Below are 25,005 nucleotides of genomic sequence, written 5' to 3'. Positions count from 1 at the left end.
GCGAACTCCAGAGGCGACAGCCACAGAGCCTCGCGGTCCTTCCGCCCGTTGAGCCTCGTAGCATTTGCCACGGCCAGGCCGCGCGGGCCCCACTTCCGCTTCCGGTCCCAGGGTCTTGACGGTGAGTGGCGTGGGGCGGGGCCTCGGGTACCTGGCGGAAGGAGCAGCCTTCCCTCGGCTGGTGGGCTCCGGCGAGCGGGTGCGACCTGCCTTGGCGGGGAGACTGGCAGTCCCAGGCGGATGCGGCGGCCTCCACCTTCAGGTCTCAAGAAGGTCCCAGGGCGTGAGGGCGACGCTCGAGGCCTGAGGAAGAGAAGCCAGCGGCCAGGGCCAGGCGAGACGGCAGACTGCGGCCCTGAGGCGGGGGCGCGCGAGGAGAGCAGGCAAGAGAGGAGGATGGTGGCTCGGGCCTCTGGGAGAGGAGAGGTGGAAAGTGACAAGTCAGGTGAGGCGTCCGGGACTGGGAAGGCCTTGGCGAGGCGGCGAGTGGAGGGGCTGGGGGCACATGGGGGCCTTTCAGACCCATCAGACAGGCCCAGTTTAGAAGCAGCGAAGGAGGCGGCGCTACCATTGCAAGCGGGAGGACGCCGTAAGACAGCACTTAGGGGTCACTCCCTTTCTAGCCTTTGCACCCATTCTCCTTCACTCTTCTTTTATCAGTAGCTTTTCACTTGAATCTGCATGGGCATTACTGATGCGCACAATTGACCAGAAAGGGGGAAAACACAGGAATTCACTTAAAAGATACTGGGATGAACCAGAGGGATGGGATGGGGAGGGAGGTGGGAGGGGAGTTCAAGATGGGGAACACATGTACACCGGGGCAGATTCATGTCAATGTATGGCAAAACCAATACAATAATGTAAAGTAATTAGCCTCTAATTAAAATAAATAAATTTTAAAAAAAGATATTTAGGGTGCCTTGGTCAAAAGTAAAGAATGGTAAAGAATGCTCCTGCAATACACAAGACCCCGGTTCCATTCCTGGGTGGGGAAGAGCTCCTGGAGAAGGGATAGGCTACCCACTCCAGTATTGTTGGGTTTCCCTAGTGGCTCAGACAGTAAAGAATCCGCCTGCAATACAGGAGACCTGGGTTTGATCCCTGGGTTGGGAGGATCCCTTGGAGAAGGGCATGGCAACCCACTCCAGTATTCTTGCCTGGAGAATCCCCATGGACAGAGGAACCTGGCCGGCTACAGTCGATAGGGTCACAAAGAAAAGAGTCGGATACAGCTGAGCAACTAAGCACAGCACAGCACTATAAAAGGGACTCCTACTAGTGAGCCACTTTGGCTAGTGCAGAGTGATGATGCTAGAGGTTATTCAGCTACCTTAGAATTTATACAGGTTTGTATGTAGTTCCTTAATAGAAATTAGGTCTTTGATTTTAAAACAAACCTGTGTTTTTCTACAGCTATTCAGGGAAATAAAAATGGATGACTTCACTTTTTTTTTTTTAATTTTAATTTGTATTGCTTTCCCCTGCTCAATATAAAATTTCTGGTATGTTTTGTTGTTTTGATCAGCCAAAGAAAAAAGAAAAGTTACTGAAGCTTCAAGTGATGATCCACAGCCAGGGATTGACCTGGTAAGAAAGGAATCATTAACCAGTTTGGAATCTTTCCCAACAGTGGAATGCAGTGAATTTCAAAGTATGGCTTTCTTGCAGTCTTTGGGTAAGGAAAGGTTGGTAGAAGGTATTAACAGAAGAATTCAAATTAAAGAATTTAAAAGCTTAGAAAGCCCAGCTCTCAAAATGACTGAAAATAAGTCTACACAAAATAGTAAGGTTGAATTCCAAGATGAACTGTACAAGAATACTCTGAAATATTCTTGTAACAGCTTGTCACCTGGAGTAGAAAATAATTCCATCTTAAAATTACATGATTACAGTTGTCTGTCCCATTCCAAGGATTGTAATGATGAAAATAACCTTGCATATAAACCTGATGGAGGATGTATGCATGTACCAGAAAATTCCTCAAAGTCAAAGAAAGAAAACCCTGGGAGTCTTATAGATAAGACTGATCCAAACAATATTCCTCAGCTTTTACAAACTGAAGAAAACTTAATGCGAGTAAGTCAGTTATTGCTTGAAGAAAATGATTCATACCTAAGTAAAAATAATGGCATGTTTTCCTGCCTTCAAAGTGAAAAAAATAAACGTTCAATAGAGGAGAGCAGTATTGGGAGAAAATCCAGAAAAAGGATGAAGGTGTCTGAAAAAGGAAATGGAATGGTTATTGAGATGAAGTTTTCTAATATGTGTAACAAATCTGAGCTGATGTTACAAGGAAACCAAACAGGTGCTGAAGGTAAAGAAACAGAGACTTTAGAATCTAAAAAAAGTTCTTTGAAAGTTTTGAGAAAAGTAAATAATAATACTCAGTCACTGATGGATCCTTTATTAAGTCTTCCAGAAACAGGGAAAAAAACAAGTCCTGAACATTATGTAAATGCTGTGTTTCAGAAAGCCCTTGAGCAACTTTCAAAAGAAGAAACAAAGAATGTTTCACAGCCTTTAGGATGTACCGACATGGATCCACCAGAAGGTTATTTTAAATCAATGAAAAACTCGTTAGTGAAGTCACTTAGTGATTGCTTTCCTATTGAAAAGAGGTCTTCTGGGGAAGGCTTGAAGAATGAAGCTGAAGAATCTAAATATAGCTGTCGCAGAACAATACCAATGACTGGCAAAAGAACTTGGCCTTGTTATTCATGTGCTAGAATATCTGCCCAGTGTTGGAAAAAAGCTTCCTTGCCACAAAGTTCTAGGCAAGATGATTTTCTTAAACATCAAACGAATCAAACTCACTTAACTGACTCCAAATTAATGCTACAAAGTTCTGTAACAGAAACAAACAGTGCATCTTCAAGTATAGTAAAATTGGATTCTAATTTAAATTGTTTACCTTCAGTGTCTACAGTGGAACCTACTTCAGTGTTTATAAAGGAACCTATAGTCAATGATGACGAAAAAATGAAGTCAGAGGAACTAAGCAGAAGTGCATCAGAGGTAGTTTCTAATACTACTGAAGATACTCCATTGACTAATGTGACTCACAGCTTAACAGGAAGTAAAAAAAAAGATAGAGGGAATGTAACAAAACTGAATTTGATGGTGGCTTCCCAGGATGGTCAGGAAGCAAGTAACTCTACAGGCAAAACTGTTCATCGAAAAGCATGCATTACTAAGCAAGCACTGGTTGTTCCAGACCTAGTTAAGATACTGAACACAGGACGGCTGACTAATTTTAAAATTCCTTTACTTAAGAACAAAACAGAAAAAAGAAAAGAAATTAATGTCAAATCATCAGAGAGAGAAATATATAGTCCTCTAGAACTTCTTGACAATTTATCTGGAGCAGAGGTAAGGCAAAGTAGGACTAAAGAAAATGCTGTCACAGTAACTTCAGGACCTCAATCTTTGAGTATACAACATAGTGTAATTCCAGTGCAAGCTAGTTCTGACTCATTCTGCAGTAAGAATTCCTGTATTATTGCTCCGAGCTTTTTAAAGCAAGGTAATAATAATAAACCATCTAACCACATCTCTGCATCAGGCCATATCATTTCTAATAAGGCAGCTGGTTCTCTCACAGTTAAAAATAACACATTTTCTTGTGATCCTCGATGTATAGAGAAAAATCCCACCTTCTATTCCAATGAACAAGAACCATTCAAAGCAGTTTCCTCTGAAGTTAGTGGTAGAAAAATGACTAAGAACTTTTCAGAAATTAAAGTGGGGTTTCCAGATATTCTGAAAGCATATGAAGATGATGTCCTCTTAATTGATGTAATTCAAGATGACCCAGACCTCTTTGGAGTCTCCAGTGAAGGGGAACTCTCATTTCCTTCAGAGGTTCCCATGATAAGCCAGGAGCCCAATGTTGCTGAAGAGCATCAATCGACAGACTCCAGGCATATGGAACTTCCAGAAAAAAAAGAACCAAGCGATGACTTGAGGTATGCATGTTCAAATATGCCTTTTGGTACAAATTATTGTTGCAGGTTTCAAAAGCACTTTCTGGTATTAGGTGTCACTAATTAATTCAGTGATCATATTGACGCTCCATTATATTTTCAACCCAGTTATTTATTAAATGTAATATAGTGTATTATTGCTGAGACCTGAAAGTGTCATTATCCTAAAACTTAGACTTGAAATAAAATGATTATTATATTTGAAATTATAATGGAGCAGATCAGCTGTTCGGAATTTTAAATGGTGGTTTATAAAGTGGCTTTTTAAATTACTGAGATTGCTTCTTTCAAAAGTCACTTAAATTGATCTCCATGTTTTTTATCATTGTAAATATACAGATATACTTTCATTTCAATCAAGTTACTTATTAAAAAAAATGATGTGTATATATTTTAACCCATTTTCTGTGGCTTCCTTGTTAGATAAAAAATTTATTTTTCAGTTGTCAGAGAAGCCTTGGAAAAGTTTATTTGAATTAAAATTTAAAAGTAAATCAGAAGTTAAACTAATTTTCAGAGGGAAAAGCTTAAAATTTTTTTTCATGGTTTTATTTTTAGGGAGATGGTTTTAAATGATAGCTTAGTCCCCAAAGAGGGTGAGTTTGCCTGAATCAACTTTAAACAGAGCCAAGTAATAACCTTCATGTTCAGGAACTTGATCTGATTTGCATGAATTTTATTTAATATTATGTTATATTTTACTAAGTTTCATAATTTTGAAGCTCTAATTTGTTTTTGTATGCTACAATACTTGAATATTGGAATGTTTTGTGAGCAGAGTCAAAATAAGAAAACACATTCCACTAAGATTCAATGGTACATGACTTAAATTTCTCTGGTATTTATAAATTTAGTGATACTACATTCTTCTTGATGTTCTCAGTGTTACAAGAACTTGTAACCTATCGCCCAATAGAGTACTTTCTATATCCCAAAGGAAGAACCAAGAACTCTATTAATCTATTCAGTTTAGTTCAGTTCAGTTCAGTCGCTCAGTCGTGTCCGACTCTTTGCGACCCCATGAATCACAGCACGCCAAGCCTCCCTGTCCATCACCAACTCCCGGCGTTCACTCAAACTCATGTCCATCAAGTCGGTGATGCCATCCAGCCATCTCATTCTCTGTCGTCCCCGTCTCCTCCCACCCCCAATCCCTCCCAGCATCAGACTCTTTTCCAGTGAGTCAACTCGTCGCATGAGGTGGCCAAAGTATTGGAGTTTCAGCCTTAGCATCAGTCCTTCCAATGAACACCCAGGATTGATCCCCTTTAGAATGGACTGGTTGGATCTCCTTGCAGTCCAAGGGACTCTCAAGAGTCTTCTCCAGCACCACAGTTCAAAAGCATCAACTCTTCGGCGATCAGCTTTCTTCACAGTCCAACTCTCTCATCCATACATGACCACTGAAAAACCATAGCCTTTACTAGACGGACCTTTGTTGGCAAAGTAATGCCTCTGCTTTTTAATATGCTATCTAGGTTGGTCATAACTTTCCTTCTAAGGAGTAAGCGTCTTTTAATTTCCTGGCTGCAATCAGCATCTGCAGTGATTTTGGAGCCCAAAAAAATAGTCTGACACTGTTTCCACTGTTTCCCCATCTTATTTCCCATGAAGTGATGGGACCAGATGCCATGATCTTTGTTTTCTGAATGTTGAGCTTCAAGCCAACCTTTTCACTCTCCTCTTTCACTTTCATCAAGAGGCCTTTGAGTTCCTCTTCACTTTTTGCCATAAGGGTGGTGTCATCTGCATATCTGAGGTTATTGATATTTCTCCCGGCAGTCTTGAGTCCAGCTTGTGCTTCTTCCAGCCCAGCGTTCCTCATGATGTACTCTGCATATAAATTAAATAAGCGGGGTGACAATATACAACCTTGACGTACTCCTTTTCCTATTTGGAACCAGTCTGTTGTTCCAGGTCCAGTTCTAACTGTTGCTTCCTGACCTGCATACAGGTTTCTCAAGAGGCAGGTCAGGTGGTCTGGTATTCCCATCTCTTTCAGAATGTTCCACAGTTTATTGTGATCCATACAGTCAAAGGCTTTGGCATAGTCAGTGAAGGAGAAATAGATAATAATAATTATCTATTATTTTTAAAACCATGTAATGAGGATGGTAATCTCTTCATTTTGAAGTGGAAAAAATGAGGGTGACAAGTTGTCACTTGTCCAGGTTGACATTAACCTTTATAGCCTGACCTAGGTTTCTGAGTCTTCTCCTTGCCCTAATAGCTCTTTGACCTTTTAGGCAAACTATTTTACCTTATCGGTTAGAAGGGGAGGTACTTGCCTCAGGGTTGTAAGAATTAAATCAGTGAATGGACGGGACAGGTATTAGTTTGACACTGGGTGAATAGTGAGAGCTCAATGAAAGGGTAGTTATTAAAGATGCTTTTAACTCTTCCTCTACCATGCTTCCTTTGAGGAATGCAAAGAGAAATCAGAGCAAATCCAGCATTCAAAAGCAAACATCTGTTAGTTAACAGGATGTTGACAATGAACTGCAATTGAAGGGAGAAAGAAGTGTTATGAAGTGGGCATAAAGTTTGTTTTTTATACTTTTTTTTCCTTTCTTAGAATAATGGCTGATTGCATTAAAATGACACATGTTCGTTACAGTAGAAGTGTAAAGGGAGGGAATCCCACCACCCAAAATAACAAATTAATTACTCAAAATTTGTGTGCCTCATTCCAGACTTCTGTCTAGGCATGTATGTGGATATAATTTCAGAAAAATTAGATCATACCCCTTTTTAGTAAAAATATTTAATTTTACTTACACATAACTTGGGGAAGGAGAGACTGAAGTGAAACTAAAGGAATTGCTGAATCAAAAACCTCTTTACCACAAGAAATTAGTTCCTAAAAGTCTGTCCCAAGCTAATAAGAAAGATTATTTTAAAGCTTGAGTTTTGTTATCATGACTTTTAAAAATTGTGTTCTAGCTTCAGACAGTAACATTTGCTTTCCTGATAAAAGATGAACATATCAATACATATTCACTTCTTCTCCCAATCTTGCCCCTAATACATATTCACTTCTTCTCCCAATCTTGCCCCTAATACATATTCACTTCTTCTCCCAATCTTGCCCCTTACATTTTCTTAAAATTTTTTTTTTCTTGTGAAGGCTTGTGCCATTTACATTCTCATCAATAATCTGAATTTCCAAAGACTCTTCATTCTGTATTTAAGTTGATTCAGTCTTTACCATCAGTTCTTTTTACTCTCCTTTAATCTTGACTATTTTGATTCATTTCTTAGTTGACTAGATTTCAGAGCAAATTTTTTTCAATAGTTCTTGATTGCTGTGTTTCCTAAGATCTTGGGCACATAAGAATGCCTATTGTCTGTGAACAAATTGGGTGTAAAAATTCTTAATTTGTATTTTTTCTTCTCACAACTATATAGTTATTCGTCCCAGCTTTTTCTGGCTTTGAGTGTTATAGTGGAAAAGTCTGAGGCCAAACTAATTTGCCATTGCCCGTCTCTAAACTGCCTTCTTTTTTTTTTCACTTCTTGCTTTCTGTTTTAGGATTATGTATTGTATCAAATTATGTATCAGATTTTCCTGCCAGGGCTGAACCATTTTGGTTTGCAGTATCAAATTTACTTCAGATAGTTATTCTATTATTTTAACTTCATTTTGCGTAATGGCAGAAACACCAATGATACTTGTATTAGCTCTTCTTTTTCTTTCATTTCTGCTTCTGAAGTTTGGATTTTTAAATAAACTTGAAAATTTCCTTACTAGTTATTTTAGTATTTTCCCTTTTCTACATTGGAAATACCAGTTTTACAGTTATCCACAGTGCTAGAATAAACTTTAACAGGAAAAAATGGAGGCCTGATCACCAGAGGGTCTGCTAATAGTTGTACAGAAAATTGTTAATGAATGGTTCTAGAACTAGATGAAGCTTAAAATATAATTCCTAATGTCAGCTCTCTCCCTTTTACCAACCAGGTGCTAACTAATACTTTCTTTTTTCCTCACTCTGTGACACTTAAGAGTTTGAAACCTGTTAGAATGAGTGTCTGTTTTCTTATTCAGTTTCCCAATCCTATCCGATTCTTTGTGACCCATGGGCTGGAGCCCGCCAGGCCTCTCTGTCCCTCACCATCTCCTGAAGTTTGTCCAAGTTCATGTCCATTGCATCAGTGATGCCATCCAGCCATCTTATCCTCTGTATCCGCCTTCTTCTCCTGCCTTCAGTCTTTCCCAGCATCAGGGTCTTTTCTAATGAGTCAGCTCTCAGGTGGCCAAAGTATTGGAGCTTCAGCTTCAGCATCAGTCATTCCAACGAGTATTCAGGGTTGATTTCCCTTAAGATTGACTGGTTGGATCTCATTGCTGTCCATAAGACTCAGGAGTCTTCTCCAGCACCATAGTTTGAAGGCATCAGTTCTTCCGCACTCTGTCTTTTTTACGGTCCAGATCTCACAACCATATATGACCGCCGGGAGGACCATAGCTTTGACTATACAGACCTTTGTCAGCAGAGTAATGTCTATGCTTTTCAGCACACTGTCTAGGTTTGTCATAGCTTTCCTGCCAAGAAGCAAGCGTCTTCTGATTTCATGGTTTTAGTCACCATCCGCAGTGATTTTAGAGCCCAAGAAGAGGAACTCTGTCACTGCTTCCACCTTTTCCCCCTCTATATGCCATGAAGTAATGGGGCACTGACTCAATGGATATGAGTTTGAGTAAACTCCAGGAGTTGGTGATGGACAGGGAGGCCTGGCATGCTGCTGTCCATAGGGTTGCAAAGAGTCGGACACGGCTGAGTGACTGAACTGAACTGAATGGGGCCAGATGCCATGATCTTAGTTTTTTTAATATTTTAGTTTTAAGCAGCTTTCTCACTCTCCTCCTTCACCCTCATCAAGAGGCTCTTTAATTCCTCTTCACTTTCTGCCATTAGAGTGGCAGGAGAAACATCAACAACTTCAAATATGTGGATGATACCACTCTAATGGCAGAAAGCAAAGAGTTCCTGTTTTACAGAAATAGAAATTGAAGATGGGTAAGCCCGGAAATTTTCAGAAGCTCTAGACTATCTCTTCTCAGTAAAATAGGTAGACAAACCGGAGTCAATTTAATGGTTGGGGGAAGTAGTCTCAGACCTTGTTAAGGAGAATTTGTAAGGTATTTCAGTTATGTTAGAATACGTATTCATTGTCGATCTCCACAGTGCTGGAAGTCCATATTAAATTTCACAGCATTAGCATGTTAGAACTAATTCCTGAAGACTTGAACTGATGAACTTAGAAATGGATAATGAGTAAAATTGGTAAAACTTTTGAGTTAGCCTGTGAGTATAGTTAGAGATCTGAAAATGTCTATAATAGTCAATGTTGTTAATCTGTACTAGGACACAGCATTATCTTCAGTCACAATTTAATCATATACTAAAATTTCAGTTGAGTGATATTATACAGTGGATCACTGAGATTTAAAAATCTGCCAAATATTCAAGGGAATTACTATTAATATATAGCTGGGGCTTCCCTGGTGGCTCAGTAGTGAAGAATCTGCCTGTCAATTCAGGAGACACAAGTTTGATCCATGGGTCAGGAAGATCCCCTGGAGAAGGAAACAGCAGGTCACTCCAGTATTTTTGCCAGGGCAATCCCATGAACAGAGGATCCTGGCGGGGTGCAGTCCATCAGATCACAAAGGGTCAGACGTGAATTAGTGAGTGCACAACAACTATATAAGTAGGGAATTGGAAACTAAAGTGTTTGAAATGAAAATATGTAAACTGAGGTACAAGAACGTACAGTTCAGTTCAGTTGCTCAGTCGTGTCCGACTCTTTGTGACCCCATGAGCTGCAGCATACCAGGCCTCCCTGTCCATCACCAACTCCCGGAGTTTACCCAAACTCATGTCCATTGAGTCGGTGATGCCATCCAACCATCTCATCCTCTGTCGTCCCCTTCTCCTCCCACCTTCAATCTTTCCCAACATCAGGGTCTTTTCAGAGGAGTCAGCTCTTCACATCAGGTGGCCAAAGTATTGGAGTTTCGGCTTCAACATCAGTCCTTCCAATGAATATTCAGGACTGATTTCCTTCAGAACTGACTGGTCGGGTCTCTTGCAGTCCAGGGGACTCTAAAGAGCCTTTTCCAAAACCACAGTTCAAAAGCATCAGTTCTTCTGTGCTCAGCTTTCTTTATAGTCCAACTCTCACATCCATACATGACTACTGGAAAAACCATAGCCTTGACTAGGTGGACCTTTGTCAGCAAAGTAGTGTCTCTGGTTTTTAATATGCTGTCTAGGTTGGTCATAACTTTCCTTCCAAGGAGTAAGCTGCTTTTAATTAGTTTAGAAAAGAGGGTTGTGTATGCTCTTGTATATTCAATGCTCAGTTGAACCCACATCTCTTACATCTCCTGCATTGGCAGGTGGATTCTTTACCACCTGGGAAGCCCAGATAAGAGGGTTGAGAAAAACCAAAATTTGTACTGCTCCTTAGCGATTGGATTGATTTAGATTAACAAAAGGAAAAAAGTTTGAGTCCCATTAGACCCATGCCTATCATGAATGTACCCTGGGTAAACTATATCATCTCAAGAAATCCACCCCGCTTACTTCCCCAGAATCTTAGAAAATTAGTTTTTTTCCCCCAAGAGATTGGCCTTCTGTCACCAGGTTTACCATGCCAGATTCCCGAAAAAACAAAACAAAAACCAGTTTCCAGCAAAAATAAAAGTCATTCTCTTCCTTATGTATTGTATAGACTCCTTGGCCTGTCTTTCAGGAAGTTCACCTTGGTCCATTCTCCCTTTTCACTGAGTGTCTGAGGCACTCTAATTCTAATACGCAATTTTACACTTAATTGTAAGAACTAACATTTTATGTCTGTCCTATGCTAGCTACATTTATTATTTCAGCAAGTGGAACCATTCAGAGATTGAAACTGGCCCTATCTTTAAAACTGAGTCAAAGTCACTAACTTTCCAAAGAACACTCAGCTCAGTCAGTATCAGAGCTGAGATCTGGACCCAGGCCCACCTGCTCCAAAATCTGTCTCCCCTCCCCAAAACAGCTTGCTGGAAGAGTGGCATTTTGGCTCTTTCTATGGCTTCAAATCCATTACTCTATAGACTGCCAGCAAACATTGTTTTCTTTTGGCTCCTTTCCTCTGTCATCTCATCTTCCTCTTTAAAGTATCAGGTATAAAGAAGCATAATTCTGATTTTTACTTTTTTGTCTTTTGGACCACATAAACCATTGTTTGTTTTTGCTAGAATAAATAATATTGTACTTGATGGAGTTATTATTTGCAATGTCAGGAAACCTAGCACTGCACATCATGGCATCAGGCTTGGGAACCTCTGGCCCAATGAATTGGATACTGTAATATTTCTCTGCTTTTGGCCACTACTATCTATGGAATAATTGCCCCAGTAAGTTTAGGGTAGTCTTTTTCACAATCAGTATGTGAATATATAAATAAGTGAACATCGACTGCATTCAGCTAGTTAGCATCTGAAAAGGAAGCAGTAACATTCTGAATTTTTCTTGGGCAATAGTTTTCAAGTTTTTTTGTTAATAATTATTCTAGAGCTGTCATCTTCAAACCTTTTTGTCAGTTACCCATACTAAAGATACATTTTACATTACAATCTGGTACATACTTATAAATATGTAAGACACTAGATTTATAAAAATAATATTTTCCTTACTACAAGTGGTGTAGTATCATATTTTTGTTTTATTCTCTTTTACTTAAAAATCCTGGTTGGAACCCATTAAATTTCATCACCCCCTTGAAAAATGCTGTTAGAGGATAGACTTCATGAAATCTGTGTTGTTCTTCAGAAGCTTCCCTAAGTCTCCTCTCCTTTTTACTCAGATCTTCTCTTTTGCTTTCCTGTATTCTGTAGCCTCAACCAAGTCTGCTTCTCTCCTTTCCTCCTCCTGCCTTTCATTTTTCTCCCTTTCTGCTCCATTGACACAAAGTTGTAATATATTTATGGGGGTTACAGTTTTATTTTTTCTACTCTAGGTAAATTTAAAAATTTTATGTCTCTTTGTGTCTCACAAGTTTGAAACAAAATTACTTCTAACAAGACTGGCATGTGCAATTTTACCTTCCTTGTAAGTAAGCATAGTGAAAAGTTTCTCACCCTTATGAACTATACCAGCAGTATTAAAAGTACTCTTGTAATACTTTGATATTAAAGCAGTACACTTGCTATACCTATTTACTTTTTTGGGTTTGGATTTATTTTTAAGGAGTAATCTCTTACGTGTCTGAATCTATACCTCTTTGTGAATATAACTTTCAGGATAATTTGAGCCATCCCTCAATTCTCTTCTTTATTGAGTCAGTTCATCTTTTTCATCCTATTACCTTAAATGTCTCTCATGGTTTTTTCCTCTCTCTCAATTCTCACTGCTATTATCTTATTCATATTTTTTCTATATTATTACAATTAGCTCCTAGTTAATCTTCCTGAGCTCTTTTAGTATATCCTCCTCTTCAGTAATTTTCAGAAATAGAAATTGATCTTCCAATGACTGCTGGCAATGCTCCAGTGGCTTTCAGCCACCTAAGGTCAGAGTCTAAATTGCTTGGCATGGCATTTTATGGATCTTTGGTGGATCTGCATCCATTCTCTCTTTGGCAGCTATGGGGCTGTTGAGGGGGAAAGTGCAAGGAGAGGCTAATAAAAGATGAGCAGAGCAGGCAGCTCACTGTTTCTACAATGTCAGATATTTGAATCCTTTTACATATGTTTCTTTATCTGCAAATTCCTTTCTTTTCATTCAGTTGTCCTTTAAATCACATCTGAGATGTTATTCTAGGAATTTGTTCCAATAGTTCTCTTGGCCCATATCTCAGGATATTGTGTATGTGTGCCTCCTCCTATATGGGAAGTTCCTAAACAGGAATATTCATTTGAGTCTCCCTCATGTCTGGCCAGGAAGATATTAGGGCCCGAGTGTACAGAGAGCAACTAGATGCCTATGGACCTTATTCTCACAGAACGTTTAGTCTATCAAGGGCTGCAAATGATTAAACAAATACAATAAAATATGACAGGAAAAATACAAGATGTTGAAGGCTTCCTGGTCCTCATGACATTTAAGGTGAACACTAAAGAATAAGTAGGAACTAGGCAATAGGCAACGGAGAAGGCAATGGCAAGCCACTCCAGTACTCTTGCCTAGAAAATCCCATGGATGGAGGAGCCTGGTAGGCTGCAGTCCATGGGGTCGCTAAGGGTCGGACACGACTGAGCAACTTCACTTTCACTTTCCACTTTCACACATTGGAGAAGGAAATGGCAACCCACTCCGGTGTTCTTGCCTGGAGAATCCCAGGGACGGGGGAGCCTGGTGGGCTTCCGTCTATGGGGTCACACAGAGTCGGACACGACTGAAGTGACTTAGCAGCAGCAGCAGGCAATAGGCAAAGAAAAGTGAGTAGGAAAGTGAGAGGGAAGGAAGAGTCTAGACAGGCCCACAGGGAAGAGCATGTTACAACTGAGAGAGAGAAATAACATGCCGTGGCGTAGTGTTCAAGGGTTAGGAAATGAAGCTACAGAATATGCAGAAAGCTCAGTTGTGTGGGGCTTTGTGAATAGGATGACAGTAGAATTGACCTTTTGAATTGCAAAAATTTTGAGAGGGACATGGGGAAGTATTAATAATTAATATACCAGGTTAAGAGGCATACACAAATCATCCTAGATAAACTAGAATCCATGGTAAGTTTGAACTTTATCCTGAGAACATATCAGGATTCACATATCAGGACTTTTTAAGTAGAAAATTTGATCAGATTTATAGTTTAAAAAAGATAATAACTTTGGTGTGGAGAATAAATTGGCAAGGAGCTGTTGTAATAACTAGATCAAAGCACATGGTGACTTCAGCCAGAAGTGAGAGTGGATTTAAGAGAGATTTTAGGAAGTGCAGATCTATTCATCAAATGGTGGCAAGGTCCGAGGTAGGAGTTAGGGATGATACCTGGTTTCTCTTGTTTCAAAGAAGGTCATTACAATTCCCTGATCAGAACAGTCAGGACTGAAGAACAGTGCTGATTATGAGCTCAAATTTAGACATGTTGAGTTGAAGAGACCTTTGAAATACTGAAATGGAGATATTCTAGTAGATAGACATGAGTCAAGATGGGGTGGAGGAGATTTGTGTATGTTTCTGCCTTGTTTGTAATTTTATTTTCCTTGCTTTAAACTGTATACTTATAATTTGCAGCCTTGTGAGTTTTCTAGGTGTAATCTGAAACTGTACTCACAACACATACACACACACACAAACAAGGCAGAGGAAAACCAGAGAAAGAGGCAAATCACTCCAGATTAGTAGGTAACAGGTTTAATAAGCAAAGGAACTTACTTTCAAGGCTTGTCTTGGGCAGCCACATGATGAGCAGATCTCCACTCCAGTCCACTAGAGTCTTTTTTTCTTTGGACTGTGCTGGGTCTTTGTTGCTTGTGCGGGCTTTTCTCTAGTTGCAATGAGCAGGGGCTACTCACTAGCTGTGATGTGTGGGCTTCTTGTAGCGGTGGCTTCTCTTGTTGTGGAGCACAGGCTCTAGAGCACACCAGCTTCAGCAGTTGTGGCTCGTGAGCTCATTAGTTGCAGTTCTCAAGCTCTAGAGCGCAGGTTAATTGTTGTGGCGCATGGGCTTAATTGCTCCATGACATGTGGGATCTTCCTGGATCAGGGGTCAAACCCCTGTCTCCTACATTGGCAGGAGATTCTTTACCACTGAGCCACCAGGGAGAACCCTCCAGAATATTTTAAGATTACAGAGAAACCTTAACTGAGTTCAGTCACATGTAGCATCCAGATGGTCTCAACAGCACCTACCATCCCAAGGCAGTGTCCTTGGGCACCTTCCAGTGTGGGGAAGGCAAGCAGAACACACATTCCAAGGACACATGAAGGAATGAGGAGTCCCAGATTGCCTGGGTCTAGCTCACAGGTCAGCCAGCAGTTACCTCCTCCAACACCTTTTGTTTCTAGTATTTATGTTTGGGGAAAATTACTTCATGTTTTCCAAAGCCTTCAAAGAATGGTGTGTATAAAATGTTGTGTTTTCTTCTTTCTTGGCTAGGAAGTATCCCTGAACCAGTGGGCAGTCAGAGAACTGTAGGATAAATTGAAAAAAACTCATTTATTAAAGGGATAAATAGTGAGGTCATGGGTGTTTATTATATTGTATTTGGTGTACTTTTATTTATTTTTTGTATTAAGTTTTTAAAAGTGGAATAATATTAAGCCATTTTTTGAGTGGCTCCTGTAGATGTAGTTTTCATTTGTTGAGCCTATGCTGTTGGCTTTAAGAACATTTTATCTCATTTAATCCTCACAGTAACCACATGGGTGGGTGGGTATTCTCATTTTACAGATGTGGTTAGACTCAAGTTTAATAATTTTACCACAATTGACATAGTAAGTGGCAGAGCAATATTCGAACCCAGGTTTGCTTAACTCTCATCTCCATAGCTGTTACTATTAGACCTTAGGTTGTCTTCAGAGACTACCAAAAAAAGAATCAAACTGCTCTCAAACTCATGATTTTACATTGACAGTAAGACACATATGTGCATGCTTGAGAGTTGGAGTTAGTCATTATCTTGCATTGGTATAATACTTAAAAAAATGTTTCAAATGTTTGATGTATGTTCTCAGTTCTCTCTGAGTAACAAAGTTTGAATGACAGCACTTCGTAACCATTGTGGCAAATGTGATTAAAGAATCATATTCAGAATTGACTTAGGTGTGTGTCCCCAGATAGTACTCTGACTTTAGAGGACTTGAGCCGATGTTAACCAGCTGCTAAAGCTAGTGTTATATAATGTTTAGAGAAGTGGATAGTTCTGCAAGAATATGTGATAATGTTTAAGCTCTGTTTGCTTTGTAATAGAGAACTGCCCATACTGGATCCTGGATCAATGAAGTCAGAGATCTTTGCTTCCTTGTCAGCAGGTAAAACTTGACATTTTCATAATGTATAACATTGAAGTGTTTTTATATCTCTGTTTAGGCACAGTCAGAATGAATTCATTTAAAAAGGAAGGTTTTCATTTCAGAGTCTGTCAACCCTGTTGTACACACTTTGTCAGTTTTTCTCAGTTTTAACTGCCTGGTTGGCAGATCAGATTTTGAGAAATTTTCCATTTGATTATTTAATAAATAACTTTGTTAGGCTTTATGTACAAAAGATAATTGACCTCAACAATTTTTGTAGTCTTATTTTAAAATGGAAATATGTATTTAAGCTTAACTATATTTTAAATGAGTCCTTTTTAATATTTTTTATAATTAACAGTTAATCGATTAAGTTTAAATAACCAAATCTTTGCAGGAAATAATTTAATTGGGAAGTTAATTTCAGAAACTTTCAAGTTTTAAAAATACATTGAAAATAACTGGACATTATCAAGAAGGATTCTTAAATTTATCTTTATGTCTTAATTTTGTGTTACTGCCATATCTTTTTATACCATGTAATGGAGTTATTTTGATAGAGAGGGAGGAATAAATGTATAATTTGCTGAAAATGCTACTTCATATTTGTCACATTGGACTTTAAAAGAGTCTCTGAATTCTAACTCACTTTTAGAACCATCTCTAAATGACTTGGTTATTTTGCCATTTAAACTTTCTACAGTTGAATATTTCTTTTCAGCAAGTGACATAAAACATGATTCCAAAGATGCAAACATTTCCTTCGGAGAAGTTACTCATGAAACTTCTTCCAATGAAAAACCGGGAGACCTAAGTGAACAGACAAAAAGTTCAGACTTGGACGAAAAGGTACTGGAGAATCTTTTGCATTTCCTTATTTCTTGGTCCAGATGGTGGTAAATATAGAAGTTCATCTTAGCTGTGCACTCACACAACAAGGATAATGCCGTTTTGTTGAATAAAAGTCACATCATTCTGGCCATGGAATATATAGTTTGGTACTTGGCATAAGCACGGTATTAACAGAGTCTCACTTGTCTGAGAAAATGGGGTGTACTGTTTAATTACATATTTAGCTTTTAAGGTTATTCTCAAACCTATATGAATCTTTCAAAACTGTTACGTATCTTCCTGCCTAATTAAACACAAAGTACTGAATATCATTTGATATTCTTCAAAATTTTAGAATATCACAGTGCCTGACTGCTATGAATGCAAGCATCAGTTATTCAACCACAGATGCAGAAGGCCTAGGAATTGAATATAAACCTAATTTGATGTTGAAACACACCACTGGTGCATGATATGGGGAAAACAGGGTATCAGTTATCTGCCAGATAAAGTGTATGATTGTCTTAACCTGTTGAATAATTTAATTGACACCTCAACTACTATTTCGTGGTTTCTTCTTTCTCCTTATTCCTCCTGATTGTCCTCACAGCTAGGGACTGTTTCCTGGTTCACCAACAAAATTGAAATAATTGGAAAGGAACTTAAGTTTCCACCAATACATTAGACCACCTACCTGCATCTGTTCCCAAAACTCCGGTTTTTCCTCTGTTACAGTGGATGAATAGGCTAAGGCTGTTCCTTCTACCTGTGTGCTGAAATCCACCTCTTCTTTCTCTTAAAATACGACTGCAGCAGTTCTCCTTTCATTACTGGATCATTCTGTTTGACATCAGCATTCTTTTCTCCCATCTTCAAACAAAACCACAAAAAAAGCACTTTCAGTGTTCCATTTTCCTTTTCAGCAGTCATCCTGTTTCTCCAAAAGCTTGTCTAGACCCACCATCTCCAGTCTTTTGCCTCCAGTTCCAAAGATACTCTCCTTCACCTCCACTAAAACTACCCTTCTTATAGTCCCCAGCCACCTCCTTGTTGCTGAATCTAATGGACATAGTTCAGTCTTAATCTTACTGAAACTGTCGCTAGTATTTAGCAGTTAGTTACACTTTTGTTGAAACATTTTTTTCACATGACTTTCAGGATAAATATAACCTGCCTGGTATCATTTCTGTCTGCAACTTGCCAGTTGGATTTGCTGGTCTCTCCTGATCTCCCTGACCTCTATGTGTTGGAACAACCCAGCAACTAGACCAGGAATCTGGTTTTTTTTTCTGTCTAGATTTGCTCCTTAGATGATCTCATGCACGCTCATTGCACTGAATGCCACCTTTGTGCTAAGACTCTCAAATTCACATCTCCAGCTTGAACTTCTTCTCTGAGCTGCAGAGCTTTGTATCTAGTTGCCTGCTTGACTTTTCCACTGGAATGTCCAACTGGGCTTCTCAAACTTAACATGTTCCAAACTGAACTCCTGTTACATGTCCCCTCCCCTGCCACACACTAACCTTTCCTGTCATTTTTCCCCTTATCTATTAATGGCAACCCCGTCCTTGATAAATCACTTAGGCTCGAAACCTTGGATTTCCTTCCTTTCTTTTTCTCTCACTCCATATGCAGACTGTAAGGAAATCCTGCTGGCCTCAGCTTCAGATGACATCTGGAAATTGTCCTCTTTTCTTCACTCCCACCCACACCACATCACACCCGGGCCCAGCCTTGTATCGCCTCCTGCCTGAATTACTGCAGGGGCCTCCTGACATTTCTCCAGCTTCGAATATTGATATCTTATAGTTTATTGTCAACACAGCATAAGTTAGATCATATTATTCTTCCACTTCAAATTCTCCCGTGGCTTTTAATATTCAGACTCGAAGCCACAGTCCTTACTATGACCTACTTGACCATGTATCTGTCCCCCCTCCTCCTCCCCAGCCTTGGGACCTCTCTGATCTGACTACTCTCCTTAGCCCTTGCACTCTGACCACCTTAGCCTCCTGCTGTTCTTGGAACAAACCAGCCTTTCTCCCACTTTAGGGCCTTTGAGTTTGGCATTTTATCTCCTAAAAAAAACAACTGTATAGCTGACTTTCTTATTTCCTTCACATCTTTACTCAGATTTCATGTTCTCAGAGAGACCTCCCCTGGCCATCCAATCTAAAATTCCAGTATTCTCCTTGCTGTCAACATTTAATGTCCCCCTTTCTTGTACTTACATAATATAACATCCTTTACATTTACTTATTTATGTTTATCTCTGTCTCCTCCTGCTCGAATGAAATTCCATGAAGGCAAAGATTTGTGTCCATTTTGCTCACAAATGAATCTTTCACACCTAGAGCAGTGGTGATAGAGAATAATAATACAAATGATTGTAGGTGTTTGTTTCTTGTATGTGTTTTTGTTTGTTTTGGCCACCTTGCATGGCAGGTCATGGGCTAGCCTTTAACAGATACCATATGGGCAACCCAGATTTACTGAATTACTACCTTCAGTTCAGTTCAGTTCAGTCGCTCAGTCGTGTCCGACTCTCCGCGACCCCATGAATCACAGCACGCCAGGCCTCCCTGTTCATCACCAACTCCCGGAGTACACTCAAACTCATGTCCACAGAGTCGGTGATGCCATCCAGCCATCTCATTCTCCGTCGTCCCCTTCTCCTCCCGCCCCCAACCTTTCCCAGCATCAGAGTCTTTTCCAGTGAGTCAACTCGTCACATGAAGTGGCCAAAGTATTGCAGTTTCAGCTTTAGCATCAGTCCCTCCAATGAACATCCAGGATTGATCTCCCTTAGAATGGACTGGTTGGATCTCCTTGCAGTATAAGGGACTCTCAAGAGTCTTCTCCAACACCACAGTTCAAAAGCATCGATTCTTCGGCGGTCAGCCTTCTTCACAGTCCAACTCTCACATCCATACATGACCACGGGAAAAACCATTGCCTTGACTAGACGGACCTTGGTTGGCAAAGTAATGTCTCTGCTTTTTAATATACTATCAAGGTTGGTCATAACCTTACTGTACATGAAATATGTGCTGTTATTTCCCTTCACAGATGAAAACACTGAGATTTAGTATCTTATCCAGGGTCACACAGTAGAGTCCCTTGACTCTATAGCAGGGATCAGCAAACCTTTACTTTAAAAGACTAGATAGTAACACTTCTCTGGCTTTGTGCTCCCTATGGTTGCTCTCACAGCTAACTTAACTCTGTCGCTAAAATGAGAAAGAAGCCATAGACAGTATGAAAACAAATGTCGATTGCTGCGTTCAAATAAATCTTTATTTACAAAAACAGGCAGCCTGCAGGCTATTGCTTGCCAACCTTTGCTCTAAAACATTAAAAAATAAACAGTTTGTATCCTGTTCTACTTAAAGCAGAGAGAAGACTTAATGCATTCTCTTCTGCAAGGATAGATTTTAAGAGATGTTTGCCAGAATTCACTGAGTTCTTAACGCTAAATATTTTAAAGATGTAGACTATTTTCAATATTAGCTCTTTTAAAAATAATCCACAGACTCATTTAGCTGCTTCCTAGAGTGATACTATTTTTTGGATTTAAGAGAAGAGAAATGATGCTTTTATCCTTCTAATACCATGGTAAGCTTCAAAGTATCAACTCTTTAGAAAATACATGACCCTGTCAGTAATATTTGTCATTCAGATATCTGGCCCCCAGATTTGGGAATTAACAAACTTTAACTATCTATCACCTTACATTTTAGGAATTTTAGAGGGTAAATAAGTTGATTTTTAGGGCATAGATCTAGACTGCCATTTTTTCTGCTTTTATGTATGGCTTTCTGTGAATTTTTAGAAATGCTTCCTTATTGAGCTTATATATCTGTATATATTTCTGTCTTTTCCACCCATAGTCCTTGTTTTTTCTTACTCTTATGTATCAGTTATACTCAGAATCCATATACAACAATTTTTAGGTTTACCATAGTGGTAATTGCTTAGTGATTTCTAGTTTTGAGCCCCAGATAGTCAAAATGCTAGTGTACTTAATTTTTATTTGGAAACAATTGTAAATTCACAAGAAGTTGCAAAAGTAGTTTCCCCCATGATTTCATCTTAATGCCCAGTATCAGAAGCAGAAATTTGATATTAGTATAATGAGGGTGTGCAGTTCTGTGTATTTTATCAAGTGTGCAGATTTTTGTAGCCTCTACTGTAATCAAGATGATAATTACATCATTACAAAGACCCTCCTTATACTACCTCTTTGTCACACCTCTCTCTCTACCCCTAACATCTGTAACCTTAGCAACCATTGATATGTTTTCCATCTCTGTAATTTGGTATTTTGAAAGAAGAGCCCAGGTTTGCAAATGCTGGGCTCTCTGGTAATGGCATGCTTAGGTTTCATCAATAACGTGGGTGGACTCATCCTCCAAGTTATTCTCCCGTGGTAGTGGGCAGTTGAAATGTTTGTTCAGTTCTTTTAGTGTCACCTGGGTTGTTTGGGGACTTCCCTGGTGGCTCAGAGGTTAAAGTGTCTGCCTGCAATGCAGGAGACCTGGGTTAGATCCCTGGGTTGGGAAGATCTGCTGGAGAAGGAAATGGCAACCCACTCCAGTGTTCTTGCCTGGAGAATCCCATGGATGGAGGAGCCTGGTGGGCTACAGTCCACGGGGTCGGACAAAGTCGGACACGACTGAGCGAAAGGTATAGCTCAAGGGTCAGCTAGAGGTTTGGACCAAATTTAAAGCACATTTAGGGACTTCCTCTCTTAGTCTCTCTCCTTTCCAGCGTCCTCAACCTCACATCCCAGTTTCTGACTTTGCCTCAACTCTGTCTTATGGTTCTTTGTTTCATTCAGGAGGGCAAATTTTTAGCCTTCCAAGTGGTTACAACCAAGTTCTCCCTTTAAGAATAAATTCATAAAAACCCAGTGTCATAAAAACAGGACTGTTACCCAGCGTCATTCCCTCTTTCCCTCCAGACTGTTCCTGCTTTTCCTATCTCTCTGGTGTCTTCAGGCAGTTTGTTTGTTTGTTTTTGTATTTTGTCTAGGGTTTATAGTTGTTACTTAAAGAAGGATTAGCCCAATTACTTGCCATTTCTTACACTGGACCTATTGTGTATTCTTTTTATTTTTTGTTTCAAAGGTTAAACTTGTTATTTTATTTTGGGGTATAACCCATTAACAATGTTGTGGTAGTTTCAGGTGAACAGCTAAGGGACTCAGCCATAGGTACACATGTATTCATTCTCCCCCAGTCCCATCCAGGCTACATCCAGTTTTTTTTAATATCTTGTCTAGGGTTATAGTTGTTACCTGAAGAAGGATTAGCTCAGTAAGAGATACTTGCCGTTTCTCTAACTGGACCTATTGTGTATTCTTTTGAATTTTATACAAATGATAGCATACCATTCTTTATCTTTTTTAAACTTACTATATTATATAATAGGGAGTGTTTCCTTTCCATATATGTAAGGATGCTTTCTTTTTACAATTATATAATTATCCGCTATATAGATATACTCTGTTCAACAAGTTCCACTATTGATGGGCACTTGGTTTGTTCCCATTTTTTTGCTATTTTAACATTGTTGCATTATGCATCCTTGAGCATAAGGCATTTTGCATATGTGCAAGCATTTTTGGATTGATTCTTAGAAGTAGAATTTTCAGATTGCCCTACATAAAGATTGCTTTGATTTATGCTTCCATCAACATTGTATGGGAATGACAGTTTTCTCCCCCATACACTCACCAACTCAGTATTAAAATTTTTTTTATTTTTGTCCATCTGTGTATTTTTACAAATGACTTTTCATTTGCTTTCCTCTTATGAGTCTAGTTAAGCATCTTTTAGTATGTGTAAAAGCCATTTACATTTTCTTCTGTGAACTTCTTTTTTATGTCCTTTGCCCATTTTTCTTTTCGGATTTTGATCTTTTTTTATTTGTAAGAACTTTTCATATATTAAACATATTGGTTCTCTGTCATATGTTGCCCTAGTTTTTCCTATTTTTCATTTGTATTCAACTCTAGTGTAGGAACTTTTTACCTTGAAGGAGCTTTTTCTTTTTATTTAGTCCAGTGTATCAGTTTTATTTTATGATATTTGAGTTGTGAGTTGTATTTAGAGAAAGACTTCCCTGTTTTGTTGTTAAAATTTTTCACCTGTATCTTTTTCTAGTATTTTTTGGTTTTATTTATTATATTTAAATTTATCAATATAAATCTAAATTTTATCTTGGAAGAAAGAATGTAGAAACAATGTAACCTTTCTATTCTTATTTTGACAGTTGATTTTGTCATCGTAGCATATGAAAATACTTTAAATGTTTGTATTCAGACCTATTGATCCATAATTCATGGTTTCTGCCTTCGGTGTTATCTCAGGCTTTCTCTACCCTCCAAATTACATAACTACTCATCTTTTATTTTCGAATCTTTCAGTATTTTTTATATTTAAATATTTATTGAATGTATTTTGAAATATGGTGAATTGGTGCCAAGCTTATTTTCCATCCAACTAACTACCCGTTAGTTGTTCTGTTACTATTTATTGAATCATTTCCTCACAAATTTCAAGTGCCATCTTTAATATTTTCAGTTTTTATGTGTAGAATGACTCCTCTTTTATTTCATTAATTGCTCAGGTCCTGTACCAACTCCATACTGTCAATTACTTGAAAAATAAAAACAGTAAGGAAGGCTTGCTTTAAAAGATACCAAAATGTTTTATATATCTAAAATATTTTTGGCTGTTATTATATTCTTTTTTTCTAAGAAAGAAATATATATTCTTTTCTTTTAAACTCATGTTGTAATTTTTTAAATGTATAAATTAATTTAGAGGAAATTAGCATTTTTACGTTTAACATTCTCATCCAGGAACATGTTATATCCTAATATTTCATATTTCTCAGTTGATTTTTATAGTGTTCTTCCTAGAGGTTATAATAGCATATATAATGTGTACTGTTATTATAAAATATTCTTGTAAGATATAAAGTAAGATATTAAGTGATTAACTCTGGCTTCCCAAATGATGTGTGATTCAGGGGGTTTATTTTGGTGCCTGTTTTTCAAAAGCCTAGTATTTGAGCATGTATAACTTTCTCATAATTAGAGAATCACAATTCCCAAAATAGTAATTGTAGAGAGCTTTAAGTATACCAACATTTTAAATAGATATAAATATTCCTAATGAAAACTACATTTATGTTCATAAATACCACCTATAAATTAAAATCACTCAAAGCTGTTCTTTCTAAATAAAAGGAAATATGGCTATAATTGTTAAAAATAATTTGAAATGGTAGTTTGCATAATTAAAGGTAATATCAAAAACTAGGGAAAATGTGTTGATTTATATCTTTCTGAACACTGGAAATTCTGAAGTCAGTGTTCAGTGTTTTAAATAATGTAGAGTAGAATTTCTTCCTGGCTTGGCCATAAGCTAGTTGTTTAATTAATATCTAATACATTCTGATCTGGTAAGCCTCGTAGCCTCATATGGAATGTAGAGTTACTCACTTACATTTTTTAACCATAATCTCTCCACAGTGTAGATTTTCAGACAAAGTAGCTATTCAAGAAGAAAAAGAAACTATTTCTGAAGTTTGCAGAAGGTTTGTAACATAATTTTTAATTACATAATGTTAAAATAGTCATCCATGTAATTTGTGTCTTGAGCATGTTTTCATTCTCTCTTGTATGTAGTTGGGCTACTATGTCATAAACAGTATGCAGGTATTGTTTAATGTGTCAGGTATATACAGAGTCAAGGATATTATAAGTTACTTTAAAAAGCTGTCAGTAACAGTTTTCAGCCATAAATTATTTTTTGAGAAAGGAATGAGGAATGGTGATACAATAAAAGAAAAAAAGATGTGGATGTGATTGTTATGAAGGTAGGAATAGCTGAAATCAGATGAGCATTGCAGCTTGCGGGTGTCTTCCACGTCTGCAGTGATCAGGGACATGTTACAGACAGCAGATTTAGGCTTGGAGGGCACCTGGGAGGTCATTTGATTCACCTCCCACACCCATTTTGCTGTGAGGCAAGGCACAGTCAGGTCAGGTGACAAATCTGTTCAAGTTCATTTACGTTAAGACAGTGTTTTTCCAAGTGTGAGCCTTAGAGTAGCAGCATTGTGGGGGAATTTGCCAGAAATGTAAATTACTTGTTCCCATCCCTGACCAACTGAATCAGAAACTCCAGAAATAGAACCCATCAATCTGTGTTTCAATAAGATCA

At 38.5% G+C, this 25,005-nt stretch overlaps 1 protein-coding gene across 2 annotated transcripts in view; it reads left to right on the top strand.

The window, feature by feature from the left end:
• Positions 1–240: 240 nt before the first annotated feature.
• The window catches only part of TOPAZ1 (testis and ovary specific TOPAZ 1), a 59,256-nt gene continuing 34,491 nt past the window's right edge, over positions 241–25,005 (top strand). Inside the window, exons 1-5 of one of the 2 annotated variants that reach the window (XM_088831991.1) lie at positions 241–445; positions 1,529–3,968; positions 15,894–15,955; positions 16,659–16,786; positions 24,312–24,376. In XM_088831991.1, the coding sequence (XP_088688117.1) occupies positions 241–445; positions 1,529–3,968; positions 15,894–15,955; positions 16,659–16,786; positions 24,312–24,376 (2,900 nt within the window). Of the gene's footprint in view, positions 590–1,528; positions 3,969–15,893; positions 15,956–16,658; positions 16,787–24,311; positions 24,377–25,005 lie in introns of both variants that reach the window. The other variant, XM_088831990.1, reaches the window with a different exon arrangement.

Source organism: Moschus berezovskii, chromosome 24 (assembly GCF_049115385.1).
Source record: "Moschus berezovskii isolate FMDL1 chromosome 24, NW_MosBer_1.0, whole genome shotgun sequence".
NCBI classification, from domain to species: Eukaryota; Metazoa; Chordata; class Mammalia; order Artiodactyla; family Moschidae; genus Moschus; species Moschus berezovskii.
The sequence above is the reverse complement of the archived record's forward strand: the minus strand, read 5'-3'. Positions and strand labels throughout refer to the sequence as shown.